At 36.5% G+C, this 20367-nt stretch overlaps 1 protein-coding gene across 2 annotated transcripts in view; it reads right to left on the minus strand.

Annotated features, from left to right (window-relative positions):
* AKT3 (AKT serine/threonine kinase 3) overlaps positions 1-20367 on the minus strand; it is a 145409-nt gene that overhangs the window by 57304 nt on the left and 67738 nt on the right. For both annotated transcript variants that reach the window (XM_058800744.1, XM_058800745.1), the window contains one exon: positions 9500-9625. In XM_058800744.1, the coding sequence (XP_058656727.1) occupies positions 9500-9625 (126 nt within the window). The remainder of the gene's footprint in view (positions 1-9499; positions 9626-20367) is intronic.

Below are 20367 nucleotides of genomic sequence, written 5' to 3' on the forward strand. Positions count from 1 at the left end.
GTATTCCTGTGAAAATGAAAGGCATCTGGCCACACTACATGTGGGAGGGATAAGAGTGCAGTGGGAGGAGGGTAAAAAATTACAGTAACAATTACTAAAGCATAAAATCATTGAAAAGACTAGGCATTGAGTATAATCCAGAGACTACAGCTATCTACTGCCTCTCCACATGCTAAATTGAAAGCATTTCACTTATATTCATAATGCCTTACCCTCTTCTTCAGACAGTATGACAAAGAATGTACTTCACTGAGGCAAAATCCAATGGAGAAAGATGGCATACAGCAAGCTATTTACAGGAGAGCTGTTATGAACAAAAGATGAGGGAATAAAGGGAGGAAAGTGGTAATAGGACAAGAAAAAGACTGGAATCTATATGAGAAAGAAAAGTATGGGGATAGCTAGAATATAGCCAAACTGGAGTACCTAGTTTAGAGAAAGGAAGGTGGGAAAAGCTGCCTGGGAGAAACATGAGCTGACTGTGTTAGGACAGTCTGAAGGAAAAAAGGTGCAGAGACAAACCTGCATAAAAATCTGTACCAATCAAAAAGCACATCCTCTCCAATGCCTCTGATGGAACTGAAAATTTTGAATTCCACCATTTATTTTCTCTTTGTCAATATAGACAAACATGCATACATTTAAATTGCATTATTTAAGTTTTCCAACTCATGCATGAAAAAAATGGAACTAATAGAATTACATCTGCTTATGACCAAATGCTATGTATATGGTCCTCACCTATATATGTATAAAATATATATATAGTATAGTATATGTAATATATAGTTATATATTATAGTTATAGTATACTATATACAGTTTATAATATATATTATATAATAGACATATAGTATATATAATATACTATAGAAAGTAATAAATATATACATTGGTATGTACTTCAAGTAAATCTGTATCTAATATACTACTTATATTACATTTTTTAAGTCAACCCTCAAAGTGATTATGCACATTATTAACAAGAACAAAATAATTATTAACATAAATAATAATAAAACATTTTTACAAAAAAATTATTCTGATTTTTCATTACAGATGATTAATTAAATCAATGAAAGGTACTAAAAAACTTCAAGAATTGAAAATGGTACTGAAAACAAAAAAACCTCCAGACAAATAGCCCCCAAGAATGCCATTGCACTATCACTGGAGGAATTATTGGAAAATAAAATTTAGGAAAACTTAATTAGTTTTGGTAATATTCCGTTATGAGTGGCTAAAGATTTGATTTCCTCGTAGAAGGTTAAAATTGAATACATTCCTATCCATCCCTTATGAAGCAAAAAGGGTTTCAGAAAGAAGTGGAGGACCAGTGTATTCCCAAAAGAGGTGTGCTACCCATTCTTCTCAAGTAGGTAAAAATAACTTCAGCCTGCTGATATTTAGTAGCCCCACATGCTTCACGTGCTGCTGTACACAAATGTATGGGCTGAACACTATTCCTGCCCTGACTGCAACATGAATAAAAAATCATCTGTGAATATCTTTCACCTACTACTAGAGGAAAGAAATCTATTAAGATGAATAAGTGCTGTAATACACAGTTACTGCTAATTATCAAAATATTTTTCTACTAATTAGTGGAAAAAGCATAGTAGTTTAAGACTGAGTGAATAGTTTGGAAAATACAAAAGCACAGAAGAAAGAGTGAAACTGGCTACTGAGAGCTGGCTCCGAATGCTCGAGTGATAGTTGGGTCATTACCAAGAGGAGAGAACATTCTACCATAATGTCTTCAAGTTTGCTACTATACATAAACATATGTAATTAAAGGACTGAATCTCAACTCAAAACAGTTGGAAGTCTAAATTATCATTCAAAAAGATGAGTAAGCCAGTAAACAGACAGACTCAACTTTGTGTTCTTGTATGCTAGCCATCTACAACTTGGAATTACACATTTTATTCCTAAAGCTTTCTGTCTTCCTGGGATGAAACCTCGGTCATGAGAACTTTTCCTTTAATATTAGAGGGGAGGAAATACCTTGGGGGAGAACACTTGTTCAAAGCAGCAAAATACAAAAACAGTAAAACAGGGAATGACAACTCTGTTCCAACAAGTGCATTTTTCTCCTTTGGCCATTTTTGGATGTATACCGAAAATGGAAAAAAAATTAAATCAGAACAGTAAAAAGAAATGCAATGGATGTTTCTCAATTATTGAAATTATCCTTTTAAAAAACAAAACAAAGTCAGGTGCATACCAGAGGTTAACTTTTGTCTTCATCTCAACAACCAACCTGACAATTCTAAAATGCTAGACTATCTTTTTCAAATAACTGCTATTGTCTAAATTAAGTAGTTATGCTAGTTAAACTCTCCTGAGCAACTCTAACTACAAACTGTATTTCAAAACGTTCTGTTTACTTTACACCATTCTGAACCACAGATGACAAAGTTTGCTTGAAGCTGTAATTACTCTGCAAAGCTGGGAAGCCAATTAGAGGGCCTGAAACCTGCCAGTTCCAAAAAAAAAAAAAACAAAAAAACCACAGATCATCTGTTCAGATTTTATTAAAAAGTTTAAAGTTTGAATTCTATAACTTTAACTGTATAATCACCAGCATTCTTTTCCTAAATGCAGTCATTCAGCATTTAAAAAAATAGAACACTAATACCATTTTATTATTTCATATATGAAAGGCTTCAACTTCAGCAGAATGTGTTGATATGGCTAGACAGGAATACTAAACATTCAAGCAGCCATAAAAAATTGTACTAAAAAATGAACAGAAGGTTGCATATCTGAGAAATTATTTCTAATACAGACAATACAGACTGAGTTTTAGCACAGAGGATAACTTCCCGTGATTATCAAATTGTATTAAAAAAATAGTATCAAGCCACTGCTTGCATTATTTATAATGTTTGCACTTTTTAACATACAGGGAGAGTGTTGTCTTTACACAGATCTGTATGTCTCTGTGTATCTATCTATTTGCATAATAATTTAACCTTGATTTCTTATTTTTCTCTTGGTCTTCCCTTTACAAAATAAACAATTTTGTCCCAACCTTTGCCTATTTAATTGCTAATCTAATTTTTCTTTCATATCAAAATCAATTAACACACTCCTTACAAATCCCTTTTTCTGTTCCTGCTACTCTGCACTCCAAATCCACACTTCTCTCATGACCTTTTTGTCAGACAAATAGTTGACAAATAGCAGAACAAATAGATCATTTCCATAACACAGAGGCAAATACACAGATTTTTGCTCATACACACATGAAAGTCCATGGATTTTACACATAGGAACAAACATATGTGTGTAGCCATACACACACCCTTTGCTTGGTCCCCTTTTGATTCTCTCACTTTACCCACTCCCTGAGGGAAATCTGCTTCTCTGAGGCTATCCAAAAGGCTTTGTTCCTTCTTACTACATCTTATCTAGGGGGAGTATCACCCTAAACCTAAATTTGGTCACACAGAGATTTATGTGAACAATTTAATATCTCTTCTTTTATCCAAACAAATACAGGTTTACCCTAAAAATGCTGTTCCCAAAACTGTTCATAATAGATTGTTTTTGTCCATTGTTCCCTTGACCACATCACTCTCTTTTGGGCATTTCCCATTTCTTACCCAGCTCTATCACATCAAATATAGGTAGCTGTTCAACATTGTCTGTCCCCACAGCCTACTCTCACCCTTGTTATCATTTTTTATTCAGTATCAAAATGCCACCCATCCCTTTACTGTGACAATTTCATCATCAGTTTTCTAAAGCATTTCTAATTTCTCTCTGTTTGTTATACTAGTTCTCTTTAAAATCTTCCTTAAAACTTTCCTTCACCGTGCATTTAAAAACAGGAGGGAGGGAAGGAGGGAGGAAGAAAAGAAGGGAGATGAGAGTAAAAATCTAACCTTGACAATGGATTAGTTGTTGATGTGCTGAGACCACTGCTTGTACTACAGGCTAATACTGTCTCATAGTTTTCTCATACTCCCCCCATCTGTTTGCATCCATCTGCTGTCACTTGTTTTATATTTGGAATTTTAGTATTTTGGAGCAGGGACTGACTTTTTGTTCTGTATGGGTAAAAATCCCACTTCTGTGGGGCTTGGCTCATGGCAAGTACTTATATGTGCTTTGATAATATAACAACAAATATGACCAAAAAAACCCATTATTATATTCCTTGAAGATGTAAAAGATCAAACTTTGTGCAGTTCACCATGATGCAAAGTCTTTTATTTCCAATACTTCAAAAAGTACCAAGGTAGCATCTATGTCTTTGTGCCACTACAACATTTGTCATTTGCCCCTTCACACAAAGAGGGAGAATGGAAATAGAAGATTTCTGTATGGGTTTTGCCTGGGCTTTACTTTGTTTTAATGGAAGAAAATAAAATTATCTGTCCTTCTCTGTCTTTCATGCAAACACTCCAGTTTTATTTAAGCAGCTGGGTATAATCACACTGGCATAAAAACTTTCAGGCCTGGCTACAAACTTCTAAGTCAAAAGGACAGAATACCAACTACACCACCTAGAAAGTATTCATAAAGCAATTTTAAAGCCTCCCAAACATTTCTCCATCCAATAGAGATGGAAATATTTCCTATACATGATAGATTCAAGTTTGAATTTCCACAGATGTATTTGCAAATGCAGTATATAACATGTACATTGATTTTTTTCTCTCAACTAGTGTTTTCAATATTGAATTAACATTACTTTTTCAATTTTACTATTATTACTTTGGAATCAAACTCACACTGTAATTATTAGTACAGTTATATCTTAACTCTGGGTTCATGTGATCCAGTATGGTAAAAAATTTTTTTAAATGGACTTAAATCTCATTGAAAAGTTATTTCTGGAGTTGCACACAAGGTTGTGTCTAATGCTGAAGTATTTTGATACATTAATTAATCTCACTTATAACAGACATACATATTCCCCTACACATTTCTTTAAAAAATATCTTCAGAATTCTTTACATCCTAACATTATACCCCCGAAACCTTTCCATTTTCCTGTTTTGAAGATTTTTAGATCCTACAAATAATAAAATCTTGTCTCTGGCCCACTGAAGAGTTAAGACTAGGAAAAAGTAGCACAGATTCTCCATTTAGAATAGCCAAGGTTCTTGATAATCATTTAGACAGAGAAAATAAAAATAAAATAAAGTTTATAAAAGGTTACCTTTTCATGGTAATAATATTATAATAAATTGCTTTTTATTTTTAAGGACAATAAAAAGGGTAGCTGTACCAGAGTGCTTAGAAAGCATTATCTTTCAAGACAGGAAAAAAGTTCCAGGTGACATCATTTTTGGCCAAGGTTCAAAGGATACTGTAAAGGGATACAGCTCTTCCCAATTATTCCCCATGTAAAGATCAAAATGAAGGCAAAGGGCCAATTCTTAGAGACACTTCATCCCAAATGTGCTGTTTGATTACCTACACACTCACTGAGCATGTGAGAAGTTGGGGTTTTTTTAAATCAGTGAAGTCACAAATCTTCCTCAAGTAGAACTGAAGTAGAATTCTTCCCCACTCTGCTTTCCCAAATAATGCTGACAATCAAAGACCAAAGTGGTTTATATAAAGCAGCGTTTATTACACTTATACAGCAGTGAGCCAGTTGAAAACAGCATCATGAGGCCGGGTTGGATTTTTTTGAGGGGGTGGGAGGGCATTGAGGAAATACATCCTGTTACCCAGAGTATTAGTTTTGTTCTCAAAGAAGCATAATGGCGTTTTAAAAGACAGGACTTTTTTATCAGGCCTTTGCCTGTACAGAGAAGTCATACCAACTGAATCCAAAATTATTTTTAAACTGGTTCTGACTGCATAAATGCCTAAGCAAAAGCAATTTAAATTAACATATTTTATTTTGCAGTTGAAGTGGGCTAGGAATGCACACCCACTCAGTTACCATGACTCAGTCAATCAAGAGTATCTGTACAAGCTACAGCAGTTTGATTACTTGCAACTGCTCCACTCTACCTGAAAAGAGCTGAACTGATTTTGAACCAGACAATTCCAGAAAGCTCACACCTCTGAATTTACCCCTGCAAACCAGTATCACCCGGATTTAAGTTTTCCCAATGAACTTCCCACCCATGTAACTACACCGCCTTCATTTATCTTCAAGTGCACGGTGAGATACCACGGCAGAGCTTTGTGTGAGTCTCAGTGTCAAGGCATGAGCATGAAGGGACTAACAGCCTACTTCAAATACACAGCTCTCACATTCCCATTTAAAAGAAGGTGGGTTTGTTAGGTATAAAATAAGCTGGCTCCACAGGAGAGGAGCCAGTGATTCCTACACACTATTCAGTATCACCAAATCTGGCTGATTTGTTCTTCCTGCAACCTTGCAGCAGCTCCAAGATGCAGGGCAGGGTGCCCATGGCTGCCTTCTTCCCTGTGCACCCAAAGCTGGGAGAGTAGTGGCCACAGAGGGGTGAAGTCCATTCAGGACACCTAAGGCCAGCCTGTGTCCTTCCCCAGGGCTCAGCTCCAACCAGCCCCACTCTGTCATACCCTTTACTCAACTGTGTTTCATCTTCAGTGCTCCAAGGAAGAGAGATCCCTCATCTCCATTTCAGGCCCCCGTGGTTCCCCTGCTCTTTGGGTGGCTGGCAATGGACTGAGGCACATGTGTGCTGCCTCAGCCTCTCCCTCTCCAAGAAAAGAGTCTATCTGCTCACACACACTTCCAAATGCCTTCCCCCCACATTTCCTCCCAGAATATCCCAAGGAAAAGGCTTCTGAACACTCCATTCTATGACAAAACATTCCTCAATGAGAAAGGCTCTATTAGCAAAGACATATTTATCACTGGAAGCACTTTTAGCAGTCTGTAAAATAACTTCATTCTCTCCAGCCTTCTCCTCATTCCCAATGGAGTTCACAGATGACAAAAGACCAAAGAAAGAGAAATGCTTAGGTGTGGAACTTAAAAGTTATCTTGGAAGGAATCAGGGAGCCACACTAGGGGAAATGGTACTATGCCTGGGAAAGAGCTTTACTTTTGCAATATAAAAAATGTCACAGGAGTGGAAGGCAGGGGACACTGGTGGGAAAGTATCTGCACAATGGAAGTAACTAGCTTTACAGAGTTGCTAAGAAAGTTTTAAACAAGAATCATACAAAGTAGAACTGTGCAAACATTCCCATGTTTAACTCCAACAGTACTACAAAAATAATACCACAGCCTTGGCCTTTTCTGCTTAAATAACAAATTGCGAGCAAGAGCCAAAGATGTCTGTCATTTGGAGAGCAAAAAGTAGACTGAGACCACACTCTCACTTTACAGATAGCTACAAAGATTACATGAAGATAGGACTGTAAAGACATATCTTTAAGTCCCTGCCAACCTAATCAAGATGGTATTAACAGTGATCTCACACTCCATCTGCCTGGCTAGTAATTTATGAAAACGTACTTCACTATTACAGGAAAAATATGTTGCGCTGCTTGTGGCCACAAACCTACTGCAGCAGCTCAGGAACTCTTGGATCAGAGGCCATGAGACCAGTTCTTGACATTTACCAGGTACTTCCCATGAGATGTGATCCATTCATACAGCAATTTTGTTTTATTTGCCCTACTGATGAGCTCATCTTCAGACAGATACAATAGATGATAAAAAACTTACAATCCCTTGCAATTTAGAGTGTAATACCATCCTGGTTTGCTTTTCATCCTGTGAATTCTACACAGGCACTCCACTTAATTTCATGAGATTCTTTTGATGAGTGTTACATCTCCCTATTCTTGCACTGATCAGCCAACGTTTCTGATAAAATTATGCCTTTTCCTGTCAGAAAAACAGAAAAAGTCATGCTTATCAAAACTGGATTTTTTCAATTAATATTGCATGCTTTAGCTTACATAGCCTAAGAATCAGACCTATGAGACTTGCTAGTTGCAGAAAGGATTTTTTTTTTTTTGGTGGGGGGGTGGTGGGGGTGGTGATGGTGTCATTTTGGAAAACAACGTGAAATCTTTCCATTTCCATCAAGGCAAAGTTCAGGGACAGCATTCTAATATCAGAATTACATAACAGAACCTCTGGGAACCAAAAAAACCCAACCAAAACCAGTACCAACACACTGGTAATTATGTTATAATAACTGCTGATTATGTATTTCTTTGCTTAGCAGAACTACCATTTGGATCACCCTTCTAGTTGGTGCAGCAAGGGAAGACAGACTATGCAATGGAGAACATGGTAAAGCAGAACAAAAAAGCCCACTGTATTTCTAGAAATCATCCTTCTGCTGAAAACCAGGGACCAAGTATCTAGAAAAATATTTCCTGGTAAAAAAAGAGCAGTTAGAATATGCAGAGCAATAACTAAGGAATGAATAATGGCCATGATTTAGTCAATTCCTACTCACATGAAAAACTTAAAGACATCACTGCTTTTATGCTGAATACCAACAAGGAAAAACAAGCCTCTAATGCTATTAGATGGTTTGTACAATCAATATCATTTTCTATTGCAATCAGAATATGTAAAGTTTTCCTCTTCTAGCTGTGAGATGAGAGCTTGGAGCACAAGATTATTTTCTTACCAAATAAAATACACAAATTACTTTGTATACACAAAGGCAGAGTCAGTCACAAGTACAATTTTATCAAGAAAATAGGAAAATTCAGTCTCAGTAGCACTTGTTCCATCTTCAGCAGTGAAGAGGAAGGGAACCCTTTCCCTAAGTACAAAATTAAAACTAAACACTGCCACTTTTTGTATAGCAGTACACTTAGTACAATTTTTAAAGAAATTGGATAAATCCTCTGAAAGGTTCTAGCTGTGGTATTTGCAACTCAGAGAGATTTTTTTTTCCCCTTTAATTTTCTCCTCAAATACTTTCATTTCTGTTCAGAAACACTCACCGATCTCACTCTGACTGATCAAAAACCCTACAAATTTGTCTTTTAGAAACATTCTTGGAAAACACGCAATCTTCACTTTATCCAACAGATACACACTTTGTGGCTTTGTTAATATATGCAAATTGTCTGATTGCTTGAAATTACTCATTAACCAGGCTGGAGAGCTGATTACCTGATTATCCAAGAGAAAAATAACTTAGCATGATTCTGTGTCATTTGAAAGTCTAGATAATTTTCTAATTAATTTGAATTTTCAAGTGAATTCAGAGATACTAATGAAAAACAGAGAAGAGGTCAGCAATCTAAATAAAGGTAAACTTTCCAGGAATTTTCTTCTTACAGCAATCATTTGTCAAATGTCATTGTTATTTAGAGACACTTTAGACACACACACACAAAAAATGAGAACTTAGACATCTAAAAACATTCCAAATGGTTCTTCCATGCTACTGTAAATACATCTTGTAGAGCTGGATGTAAGATTAGTGGTGCATTAGTATGGCACATGGCACTAAACTTACAGTGTTACCAATAAATTCTGAATTATACACGAAGCAATATGTAGCAGATAATCTGTCAATATGCTGAGAGAATAATAAATACTGGAAATACATACTTGCCACTGAAAAGTTGTTGAGTGGATATGGCAGATCCACATCCTGGGGCTTCTCCTTATAGCCTATGAAAGAGCCATCTGTCTTTAGCAGGAAGTATCTTGGCCGCCAGTTTTTTATATATTCTCCTAAGGGAGAAGAAAAAAAAAGTTCATTAACACTGTAGAAAAAAAACTCCAAACTTGAATATTAAAAAATATATCATATTATCAGCATCAAATATTAATTATACCAAAATATTTTCAGATGTTTTCGATTTACAGAGAAAACCTTAACTCTGTCCAAAAGAAGGGACAATTGAATTGCAAGGGTAAGCCTGGAATCTACAACAATGCCTCTGGAATAAGAAGTTATAGTTATGGTATACTAGTGTTGTATAATTCTGAATTTTATCACTCTATACTGTTCAAATATCCTACATGCTTACACAATAAATAATTTAAAATTTTTTTCAGGGAAAAAAAACCAAGCTCTACAGCTTGACTTTTAATGACCAAATGAAATCTGAACTGCTACAAGGTAGAACACTTACCCTGCTGAGCCAAACCAAAGGTCATTAATTTTCTCAAAACATACACTAAGCAAATACAAGGAAGTTGAGGGTAATGGGAAAACCTACACAAAATATACTTTAAAATATAACTGAAAGCAAAAGGAATAAACAGGAAAAAGTAGAAGGCAATTACCTTCTAAGAGGTAAGTCCACCAATAAACCTATCATGCCACCTTTCCCCTACCCTAGTCCGAGCTAAAGATTCTCAGTTCTGAATCTATGAGGAATTTCATATCAGAAACATTCACAACACACAACTCCTTAATTAATGCCACTTATTTGCTATTTAAGGGTAAAAAATTTCCTTAATACTATTATACTTTACAATGTCACACCAGAATTCAGTAACAATTTCATTTTTAGACTGCAATTACTCAGTTTAGTACAAGTTAGTTTAGATTTGCCCAACTTCCCTCATCTTTGATTTCTATAAGGTCTACAAAGGAAGTAATGACTATTGCTAAAGCTTTATTTAAAGTCACTTTCATCATTATACATGTGAAAAAACGTGCATTAACAATTTCAGGAAAAAAAAGTGTATTAACAATGCAGAATTTCCAACAAGGAACCTAGGACTTCTCACCATTTGTGGGATGCTCAGAACAACCATGCTGAGGGCTGCAGTGCTCCTGGGCTAAGCCCCAGCCTACAGTGCCCTTAACCATCTCAGCACCTTGTTAGCCACAGCTAGACAGCATTTAGGCCATTCAAAAGTCAGGAAGAAGCTTATATCCATCTAACATAGAAGTTACTTCATTAAAGGGTAATCTAAAAATTCATTCATTTCACCTTCACCTTTCCATCACAGCAATCAACTAATTGTCACTGAAGTTCAACATGGGAATTGCTGACACGGCCTCAATGAACTTGAGCACAGCTTGTAAGGATTTTGACCATACCCATGGCTTAACAAATCCAACCACAGCCACTAACATGTCCAATTTTCATGTATTTAAGCAGAGAAGGGGAGTATGGAATACAGGATGGAGAAAAGAACAAGTAACACTGGGCTACTCAGGCTGGCTTTTGTAGCAAAACTCTTCCTATTGAGTCCCGCTTCTAGATAGCAGGGTACTTGCTTGACTTTGCTACACAGACATTTTCACATAGGTAGAAAGAGTAGAGAAAGTCCAAGTGTGACTTAATTTGACCACTAAATAAATAGAGCAGATATGGCACTAGTTACATTTGCATTGATGCAGAGCTTTATCTCAGGCCTCTGGTTCTGGTTTGGCTGAGAACATCCCTACTGATACTTCCAGTCTGAGCTCATTTCACTGCAGGAAATCCCAATTAACATGAAAGCATACAACAAAAACCAAATCAAAACAAACAGGTACAAGATACTTTGTAAGCTGAAGAAGAAACACAAATGCAGTGTGGGAAAACAAATGTGTAAATTTAATACCAACAACAGGGAAAATCTATATCAGCATTATATGAAAAGCAACAAATTAAGTTTGCTGAATACTTGAACATAAATAACCATAGGCCTAAGTAAAGGAATGAGTCATATTTTAAAAATATTTAAAATATGCCCTGCAACAAATTTTATGAAATTTGCATGGACTCAATAGTTGAAGCCAAAACAAAACCTTATGTATCAGATCATCCAATATAAGTTTTAAAAATATTAACATACTAGTTGCCTTCTTAAAGAGATGAAAAAGAGAATCTTCTGTATTTTTCTGATAAATTATTTCTCATTTCATTGTAAGAGTGAGTGAGAGAAAGTGCCTGTTACTGGGTTTGCAATCTATCCAGATCTTAGCCTTACCTAGAAGGCAGGCACCTACACCTGCTGAAGAATTCAAGGCCAGCATGGAGACAATATCAACCTGCTTAAAGCAGGTCAGCCATCCAAGGGCTCAGGTTTCAAAGACAGTCCTCCTTTCTGCAAGGAATAAACTGGAGAGGGAGATAAGCAGATTCTGCTCTAGGGATCAGGGCTGATAGGGTAAGTACACTTAAAAGTCACTCAGGAAAGAATGGCAGCCTTTGCTTGCTTACATACACTCCAGAATGAAACCTGCTGGAAAAGGAGACCATTCTTCCAGGTGGCCTCACAGACCCAGCACACACTCCTCTGATGCTTACTCCCTCTTCACCACTTAGGACAACACTCAAGGTTGAGTACCCAGAAGGAGCCAAAAACAGATTCTCTTCATTAGAAAACTGGGCAGATTTTTAATCACCTGCTGAGTTATGCAGCTGATGCTATGCCTGGAGAAGACCCATTAGAAGAACAGAACAGCACTTTCAAGCTGCTCTGAAGAGTTAGCAACTCTGGATAGAAGCTAATCATAGGACAGGCATGTATCAGTTTACCTATGAGCATAGCTGTACCTCTGTCTTTGCTCTACAAACTGGAGCCTGACACAGAAAAAGCAATTTTAAAACAACTGCAAAACACTATGGCTTCATAAGGATCCATATATCTGTTTCACAGACATATTTCTTTGAAGAATGTTTTTCCCAAGTGCTTTCCCAACATGAGTCATGCTCAGACTACTTTTTCAAAAGTACTGCTTTTTCTATATGAACACACAAACCTTGGTTTTGTCTTGAAAATACCAATTCCTCTCCAAGGCCTATATGTGAATATTTAACACCTGCCCTATACTTACTTTGTAATTTAATTAACAAATGGGTGAACACTTTTGAAGACTAAACAGTGGAATCAGAGAATAGTTCACTTAGCTGCTCAAGTGGGTTAAGGGCTCTCAAGATGCACTCTAGGTTCTCTCTTGTAACTGCATTCCTTTTACATAACCTGCCTAAAGGTAGAAAAATATTTTAGTCCATACTTCTTAATACACATGCTTACTGATACGCCTTGAAAGAAATTCACCATACAAAAAATGCTAGAGCAAAGCAGGGTATTTGAAAAGAAAAACACTTCCACATGTCTTCTAACTTAGCAGCCCTGTATTTTTAAAAAAAGGGTATTTCCCAGTATTATCAATATTAAATCACTTCAAAGATATTTGCAACGAATGTTTATTAAATACCTCAACAGAAGTAAACCACAGGAAATTCTCGTGTGAATTTCTTAAATCAAGTGAAAAGGAATTCTACAAGAGAGAAGTTCAGGCAGGCTAACCAAAACACAAGATATCCTGACAATTTAATAAAATGGAGCTGCAGTATTTGAAAAAGCAGTGGATCTGCCATAGAGCAATAATCGCTTTGTACCCTGCTTCCTACTGAGTTAATGGAAGTTAAATTATTGTTTTGCCTAAATTTACACCCTTCTTAGTTGAAAACCACATTCTTTTAGGATCTGTTTATTAGACAGTAAGAACAAGTCTCTAATTGCAACTACTGCAGCAAAGAAAACCAAGTATATCCTACATAATTTTTATTCTAGGCAAAGTTTTTTAAGCTACTTGAGGAAAGTGGCACTAGAATATGCATCTGGCTGACACATACAGACAATAAATACATACACGCAAAATACAAATTTTATGTTGTAAGGGTCTGCTTTTTTAATAACTACTGAGAGAATACACCCAAAAGATTAGGTAAGACAGCAGTATGTTCATGAAGCACATGAAAATTCAATCTGATCTTCATGCAAAAACACCCTCGTAACATGCAACTCTTTAATTAATGTTGTATTTAATAATACACTGGCTAACAACAGCAACAAAGAGTGCTTAATGAAGGTTTGTTTAGAACATGACCCTCGTGGCCGCCTCTTTATTTGCCTCTGTACTGCAGCCTTAATGATTTTTCTTTTTTTGCCTTTGACAGCCAGTAACAAGAAACCTGCCTTCAGGACATTTCACAATCTACATTTATTCCAGTGATGCAATGCTGGTAGTCTTCCTACTGCTGAGAAGCTTCAGAAAGGAGAGCTTTCTAAGAAATCATATGAGTAGTAAAAAAAAATCTGTGTTAGACAAATGTATCACCCAAAAGTTTGCAATTTTTTTAAATTTACCTCACAACTCAAACTCTCCCTTCAACACTTATTTCACCTCAGATTCCACAGTTGCTGTTGTGAGTCTCACCATTTGTAATCCTTAAGCATGTGAAAATTTAGCAATTATTGAAAAATTAATTAGTAATTTAAAATTAATCTTATTATTTTAAAATGTATTTTTTTAAAAAACACTTTGGCAAAACATCTACATTTTTCAATATGTAAATGGTTTCAGAGGTGTGAAGGAAATGTCTTTAATATACAGTGCTGATAAGCAACAGAAACCTGAGTTCAAAAACTTGCTTCCTTAAAAGAAGCAACAGCTGCCACACAGACATAAGTGAGATTTAAGGGGGAAAAAAAAAAGGAGGGGAAAAAACCCCTCCAAAAAGAGAATACACCAAAATTCTGCCTCTTGTCTGTTCCATCAACTTACTCAAATGGATTTAATAGAAATATTACACAAACGTCTCCCTTTTTTTTTAAGGCACTCTTTTTGTTAGAACAAACTCCCTACAATACATTTAATAAATAGATGGGGAAAAATTGAATTTATCAAAGAGCATTAAACAACATTATATAAAGTAAATCATACAGTTATATGGAAAATTTTTTTAAGAAACAACTGTAATTAATGTCAGGTCAAATAAAATTATCAGAAGTAGTGCCAGTGGTTTTGAGATTGAATTTCCTTACCTTGGCCCTCTGAGGGCAGTGTTACCTAACACACGATTGGAAGCATCAGCAGACTATTTGATTAAGTCAGTAGACACTAAGTAAATGCAAAGCATTTCTGTTAGAATATTTACTTATTTTTAATTTCATTATAAGAAATTTGCAGCACAGTTCAAAGCTTTTGTACAAAATGAATGTTTAAGATAACTAAAAATTATACCAATCCTCATCATTTATGTCCTTCAGTCTAATGTAAGTATGTAAGGATGTATTAAGCAAAGTATTTTACAAAATCTTATTGCATAGTAAAAATTTAAATGAAACTGTGATTTTTCCTAACATGCCTTAGCATTTTAAAATGTATTTTTATTAGATGCCCTCTCATAAGTACTTGCTGGCAGTTAAAAGAAAAGCAGAATTTGGAACTACCACTTTCTGATTCTCTCTTACACTGTGAGATAGTGATTATTTATTTATACTAACTGCTTTCCCACAGTTCCCAGTAATGCTGAATGACATTTTGAGCACATCTGTACTTGAATTAGACAAATGAATTTTTCCAGTCCCAGCTGAGAAACAGGAAACATTTCATGATACACGTGGCCATTAGCTTATGCCACAGCTAGGTTTCCATTAAGTTTCTTGCAAATTGGGAAGTTTAGGTGAGAAAGTTCAAGTGCCTTTTACTGTCCACAATATCTCAATAATTCAGATAGAAGACTGCTCAGTTTATGCCCAGCTATTTACAGGTATCTGGCCAGACACCAGTGGAAACCCCCCAGATGTAAATATTGTGCAGAGAGCAGCGAGCAGCCTCGGGTGTGAGCTCCAGAAGTGCCTCAGCTGAGCAAGGGGGGAGGAAAGCAGGGACAAGCCTCTGTCCTCCATGCCAGCCCAGATGCACTGAAGAGCTGGCAAACAGTGGATTCTTTGTTCCTGAAGCAGCACTGAGTAGTGACCAAGGAGAAGGGCTCCTCCTGGCAGAGCAGATTCCTTCCAAGCAGAGGTGCAGTCGCAGGCAGGGAGAGGCCACGGAGCAGCTCTGCAGGGTTTCAGGTGCACCTCTGAAGTGATGGGGAGGACCAATCTCCCCAGTGGAAAGATTCTCCCTGCTCTTACTGTGGGGTTTTCCTCCCCTCAGGTTGTGAATGCAATGTACAAACATACTCCAGGGTTCTAGGGTTCAAATCACCAGCCACCGTGGTTTTTTCATTATGACTGGTGGAGTGAGTCATTGTCCTATCTTGTACAAATGCAGCAGCACTTCAGCCCCTGCTATTTATTCAATGATTTCCTGTTGCATTAATAATCTTTTCTCTAACACATGAAAAAAAATCTAGAGGAAAGTATTCAATAACAGAGAGACAGACACACCATTATTCACACATAAATGCAGTTTTGAAATTGGGCATCGACAATATCCACTCAAAATTACTAACGTGTTTTGGCAACACATAGAAAATAAATGTTCATTTTCATATGCATGCAATTTTGTCCTTTTAAAAAATTATACCAGAAATATTGAGTGAGCTGACATCCTGACAAATTGAGAATTGACCTTTACCATGCCCATTGTGAGCCAGCAGGAAGAAAAACTTGCCAGTTTCAACATCACTCTCACTTCCCCTTCATTCTTGAAGGATAAGAATTAGAACAAAAAACAAATTAAATAGCAGTTGCTATTAGCACATGCTGTCTGGAACAACAAAGTCCTCTATTGCATCAGCATCTCTGAGCAACAAAGGTGATCAATATTTTCTAAATATGCTTGCTATTCAGGAATGGAAAACCAAGGTCTGTATTCTGGAAACATTTAGGAACTCTGCTCACATTTTCTAAATATCTCTCTTAACAAGGCAATATAGGATAAAAGCCCAAAAATGCTGCATTATTTAAATGGTTTTCAGAGCAGTTTTTTATTTATAATAGTGATAAGCTGTATTTGTGTAAACACAAGCATTCTAAATATTGTTTCACATATTTTTATAGCTAATGTTTTCAGTACTTTTAAATATATATATTTTCTAAAGATTTATATATTTTTAATATAGCAATATCAGCATCAAGTGGTACTTTGTATAACAGAAAAAATACTACTTTCTTTTTTTCTGCTTTTATTAAGTGCTAGTAGACCAAAGGATCTTTTTCAGGTTTTGAAAACATTTTAAGAGTAAGACAAGTATACAAATATTAATCTATATATTATAGAGCAAATAAGACAGTCAGTTACAGCAGCAACAATTTAGATTCATGTACTTCGTAAAAACGTATTAAGTCAGATGATAAAAATACAAATGCTTTTTACATGTGGCCAAGTTGAGTTAAACATCTTCTTCATATTATCTACTTACAGCATTTTGTAAAACAGCTAACACTGGTTTACACAAGAGATTTTCAACTGTCCATTGTTTGCAAAAGAATATGGTGAGTTTGACAATAGCATTATCATTCAACTGAGTTTCTTTAACAGATACGTGCGTTGTCAAAAATTACGTGACTTTTCACCCCTTAAAACTGGTACACTTGCTAGCATGTTTTTACAAAGCAAACTGTCTCACTTTTAAACCTGGCACATTGCAATAATTTTAAAATAGCTCCTCTGAACTTTCTCCTTGTCACTAGGTGTGCTCCTAGGCTCAAACCTTGCTAGGTGCCAAAAAGCCAGCACCAACACCATTCACCTACGTTACTTCCTCAAGGCACATCACTGAAGTCAAGCTCTTTGCTTTGTCACTTAGTCTGTATCATTTGCAAATATCAGTATGAGAAAAGCACAAGCATTCCTCAAGGTGCTTGAGCCCGAAGACCCCATTTCTGCTGCACACATCAGAAGATCTTGGTTGCACAAAGTGTTTCAAGATATACAGCCTTGCAGCACTGCCCAGAGTAACTGAGCTTCCCACCAGCAGTGATGGAACACGTAAAACACCACAATTCTGGGAAGAAGAACCAACAATCCAACCACAGGGCAAAAAGCAAATCTCCATTTGCAGTGCTGGTGACCTCTGTCTAGGCTCAGATGCAGAAATCGGTATTTGGGCAGGAGGCAGCCACACCTGAATTTGCAGTTAAAACTGACATAATCCAAAAGTGACATCTCCCACTCTGCCACAGCGATGACAGAAGGGCACATCAAATGCTCCCATCAGTAATTATTGTTATCAAGGACCTAAAGATGCTTATTAGATTTAAGGTGGAAGCAACAATTTAAAAAAATAGCTCCTTGGTAAGGGCTTAGTGGCAAGCACTGGTACGGTTCATTCCAATAATATTCAAGTCATGCTGTAAAGGACCATAAAACCCTGATCCATACTGATAACATGAAGACATGTCTGCAATCCATATCCACAATGCACTTCAACCACTCTTTCCATTTTTCAGTTCAGTGCAGATATCTGAATGTTGAATGTCACGTAATATTATAGAAGAAAATGCATTCTTTTAAAGTTTCCACTTTTATCTACTAAGTAAGAGATCACCTGCATAACAATGCTTTCATTTAGCCTTTCTGGGCTAACTTAATTTCCCTCTATGCTTATATCCTTTCTCACATTTCTTTCACAGTATCCTGGAAACTCACCATAATCACTGAACAAGAAATAAGAAACTATTTTAGCGAAAGAAAGAAAACTTTATTCCTACGGAGTGATCCAAATTTATTTTATGTGCAACTGTCAAACGGGAAAATGTAAGTTATGCCTGACCAGCTCCTTGCCTTCAGAGAACAAACTGAAAATAAGATCAAGCTAAAGAGAAAATTAGTTGCTAATCTCATTCTAACCCCTATCATACTCTATAGTACAAGACAATCACCAATTGGCACTTTCTGCATAAGAAAAGCTCAGGATGCAGAAGTAGGGGTATGCAATGTACCAGTCTTGCAGCAGACAGACAAAGCTATGTAAGAACTTGCAAAGCACCTGTCCCCCAAATGTCTGAGACTGAAATAACTACATTACTCTTTCTAAGTCCACAAGTACCAAATTTGTTAAGTTGCTGCTTTGGGTTTTTTTTTAAGCTCACCACATGGAGAAATCAGAAGTTTTCTTCCCTATTGCAAGAAAAGGCTCTTTTTAGCAATAAACAACGGAGGGAGGGAAGACATTAAACTCCTGAACTAATTAACAGAAGTAAAGGAGGCGGTGGGGGACAATGATAATTAATATGTACCCTCCTCCTAACCAAATCTCCACATACATTCATTCTGTATATGCACACACAACAGCAGCATCATAAACCGTCTCAAGTTCTTGCCATTATTCAGTTCGACATCTGCACATGTTTATGCGTCTCTCCAAACAACCTCTTGAACACCCTGCTGGAGCTGTCATTTTTTTCTTCTCCCTATCTGGCAGATGGCAAGTCAACAATCGGCATCAACAGCAGCCGAATATCTCCCCCCTCCATCCAACCCCCCTAAACAGACACAATAATAACTTCTTTGTGCTTCCCCACAATGCAGCTGCTTAAACCATTTCGCTACAAGGCTGCTTTGCCTTAATAAAAAAAAAAAAAAAAAAAAAAAAAAAAAAAATCCCTTCTGTCAAGTCTAAAAAGCAGCATAATGTTAAGCAAGCTAAAGCCACAGCACAGCTGCAAACGGGCAGACACATTGACAGCTCCTCCCTTAACAAAGCCCTGTGAATTGAAGGGGGTTCATCTGAGGCTCACACAGTAATTAGTATAAAAAAGTCCGACAGCCTCTATTATGCTAGGAAAAAAAAACTGGACAGAACTGGGCTGCTGTTTTGCGTCAAGAGTTCTGCTGCAGAGTAGATAAATCATGTTGGGTTTTTTTCCTCTCTTTTTAAAGACAGTAATAAGGAGGATGAGAGAAGCTAATTTGAAAACTTGGACACAGTAATTGTACCATATGGTGAGCATTTATCCCTTCTGAAATACACGCTAACAGTCACTTACATGCACAGTGCTTTGTTTTACAGTTGTTATTCTCCCTACCATATTCATAAAATGGATCTGAATATCCGATACTCCAGAGAAGTTGTGTGTAATTAGCAGCAAAACTGCCTGTGCTTAATATATTGGCCTACCATAGCAATCCAATTAATTGGAAAATCCCATGCCCCCGAATTTAAATAGCGTCCACTTCAAGGACTTTTTTTATTTCTCTAAAACTGGCTAAATATCACACATGGTAAAGTTCAGAGAAGTAATTTATTGACACTAATACTCCTTGATACTGTTGGCTCTAAAACATATCAGCAGGAAGTATTTTTCTTCTCATCCATGCAGTATAGAGAAATTAAGTCAAGAACCATTTAAGAGTAACCAGAAAATATTTCAGTTCCATTATATTTGGGACAGGAACTACTCTGTAAATTAAAGGTGAAACTGAACTTCAACACAGGGCACGGGAGGGAGACAAAGACTTCAAATGCACTCCCACTACTCCACCCCCATTTTCTTCCTGGATCATCCTTTGAAATATTTTTGTTAATAAACCAAACAATTCATAAGGACCTGCAAAATTTGGAAAATATACCACCCAGCCCTTAGGACCTGCTTGCTCCTAAGCACCTATTTCCAGCTTTTCACCCCATTCTTACAAGCAAATCATCATGGAATCACACACGATAAGGAACCAGCTGAGTGGAGCTGGGAAAATGTAGGTTTCTTTACATAAAGAAACACTGTAGTGAAATGGTAAAATTAATCAATATTAAAGTGCTGCTTTCAGAAAATAAGATGTAGTA

The sequence above is a fragment of the Ammospiza caudacuta genome, chromosome 3, assembly GCF_027887145.1.
Source record: "Ammospiza caudacuta isolate bAmmCau1 chromosome 3, bAmmCau1.pri, whole genome shotgun sequence".
NCBI lineage: Eukaryota > Metazoa > Chordata > Aves > Passeriformes > Passerellidae > Ammospiza > Ammospiza caudacuta.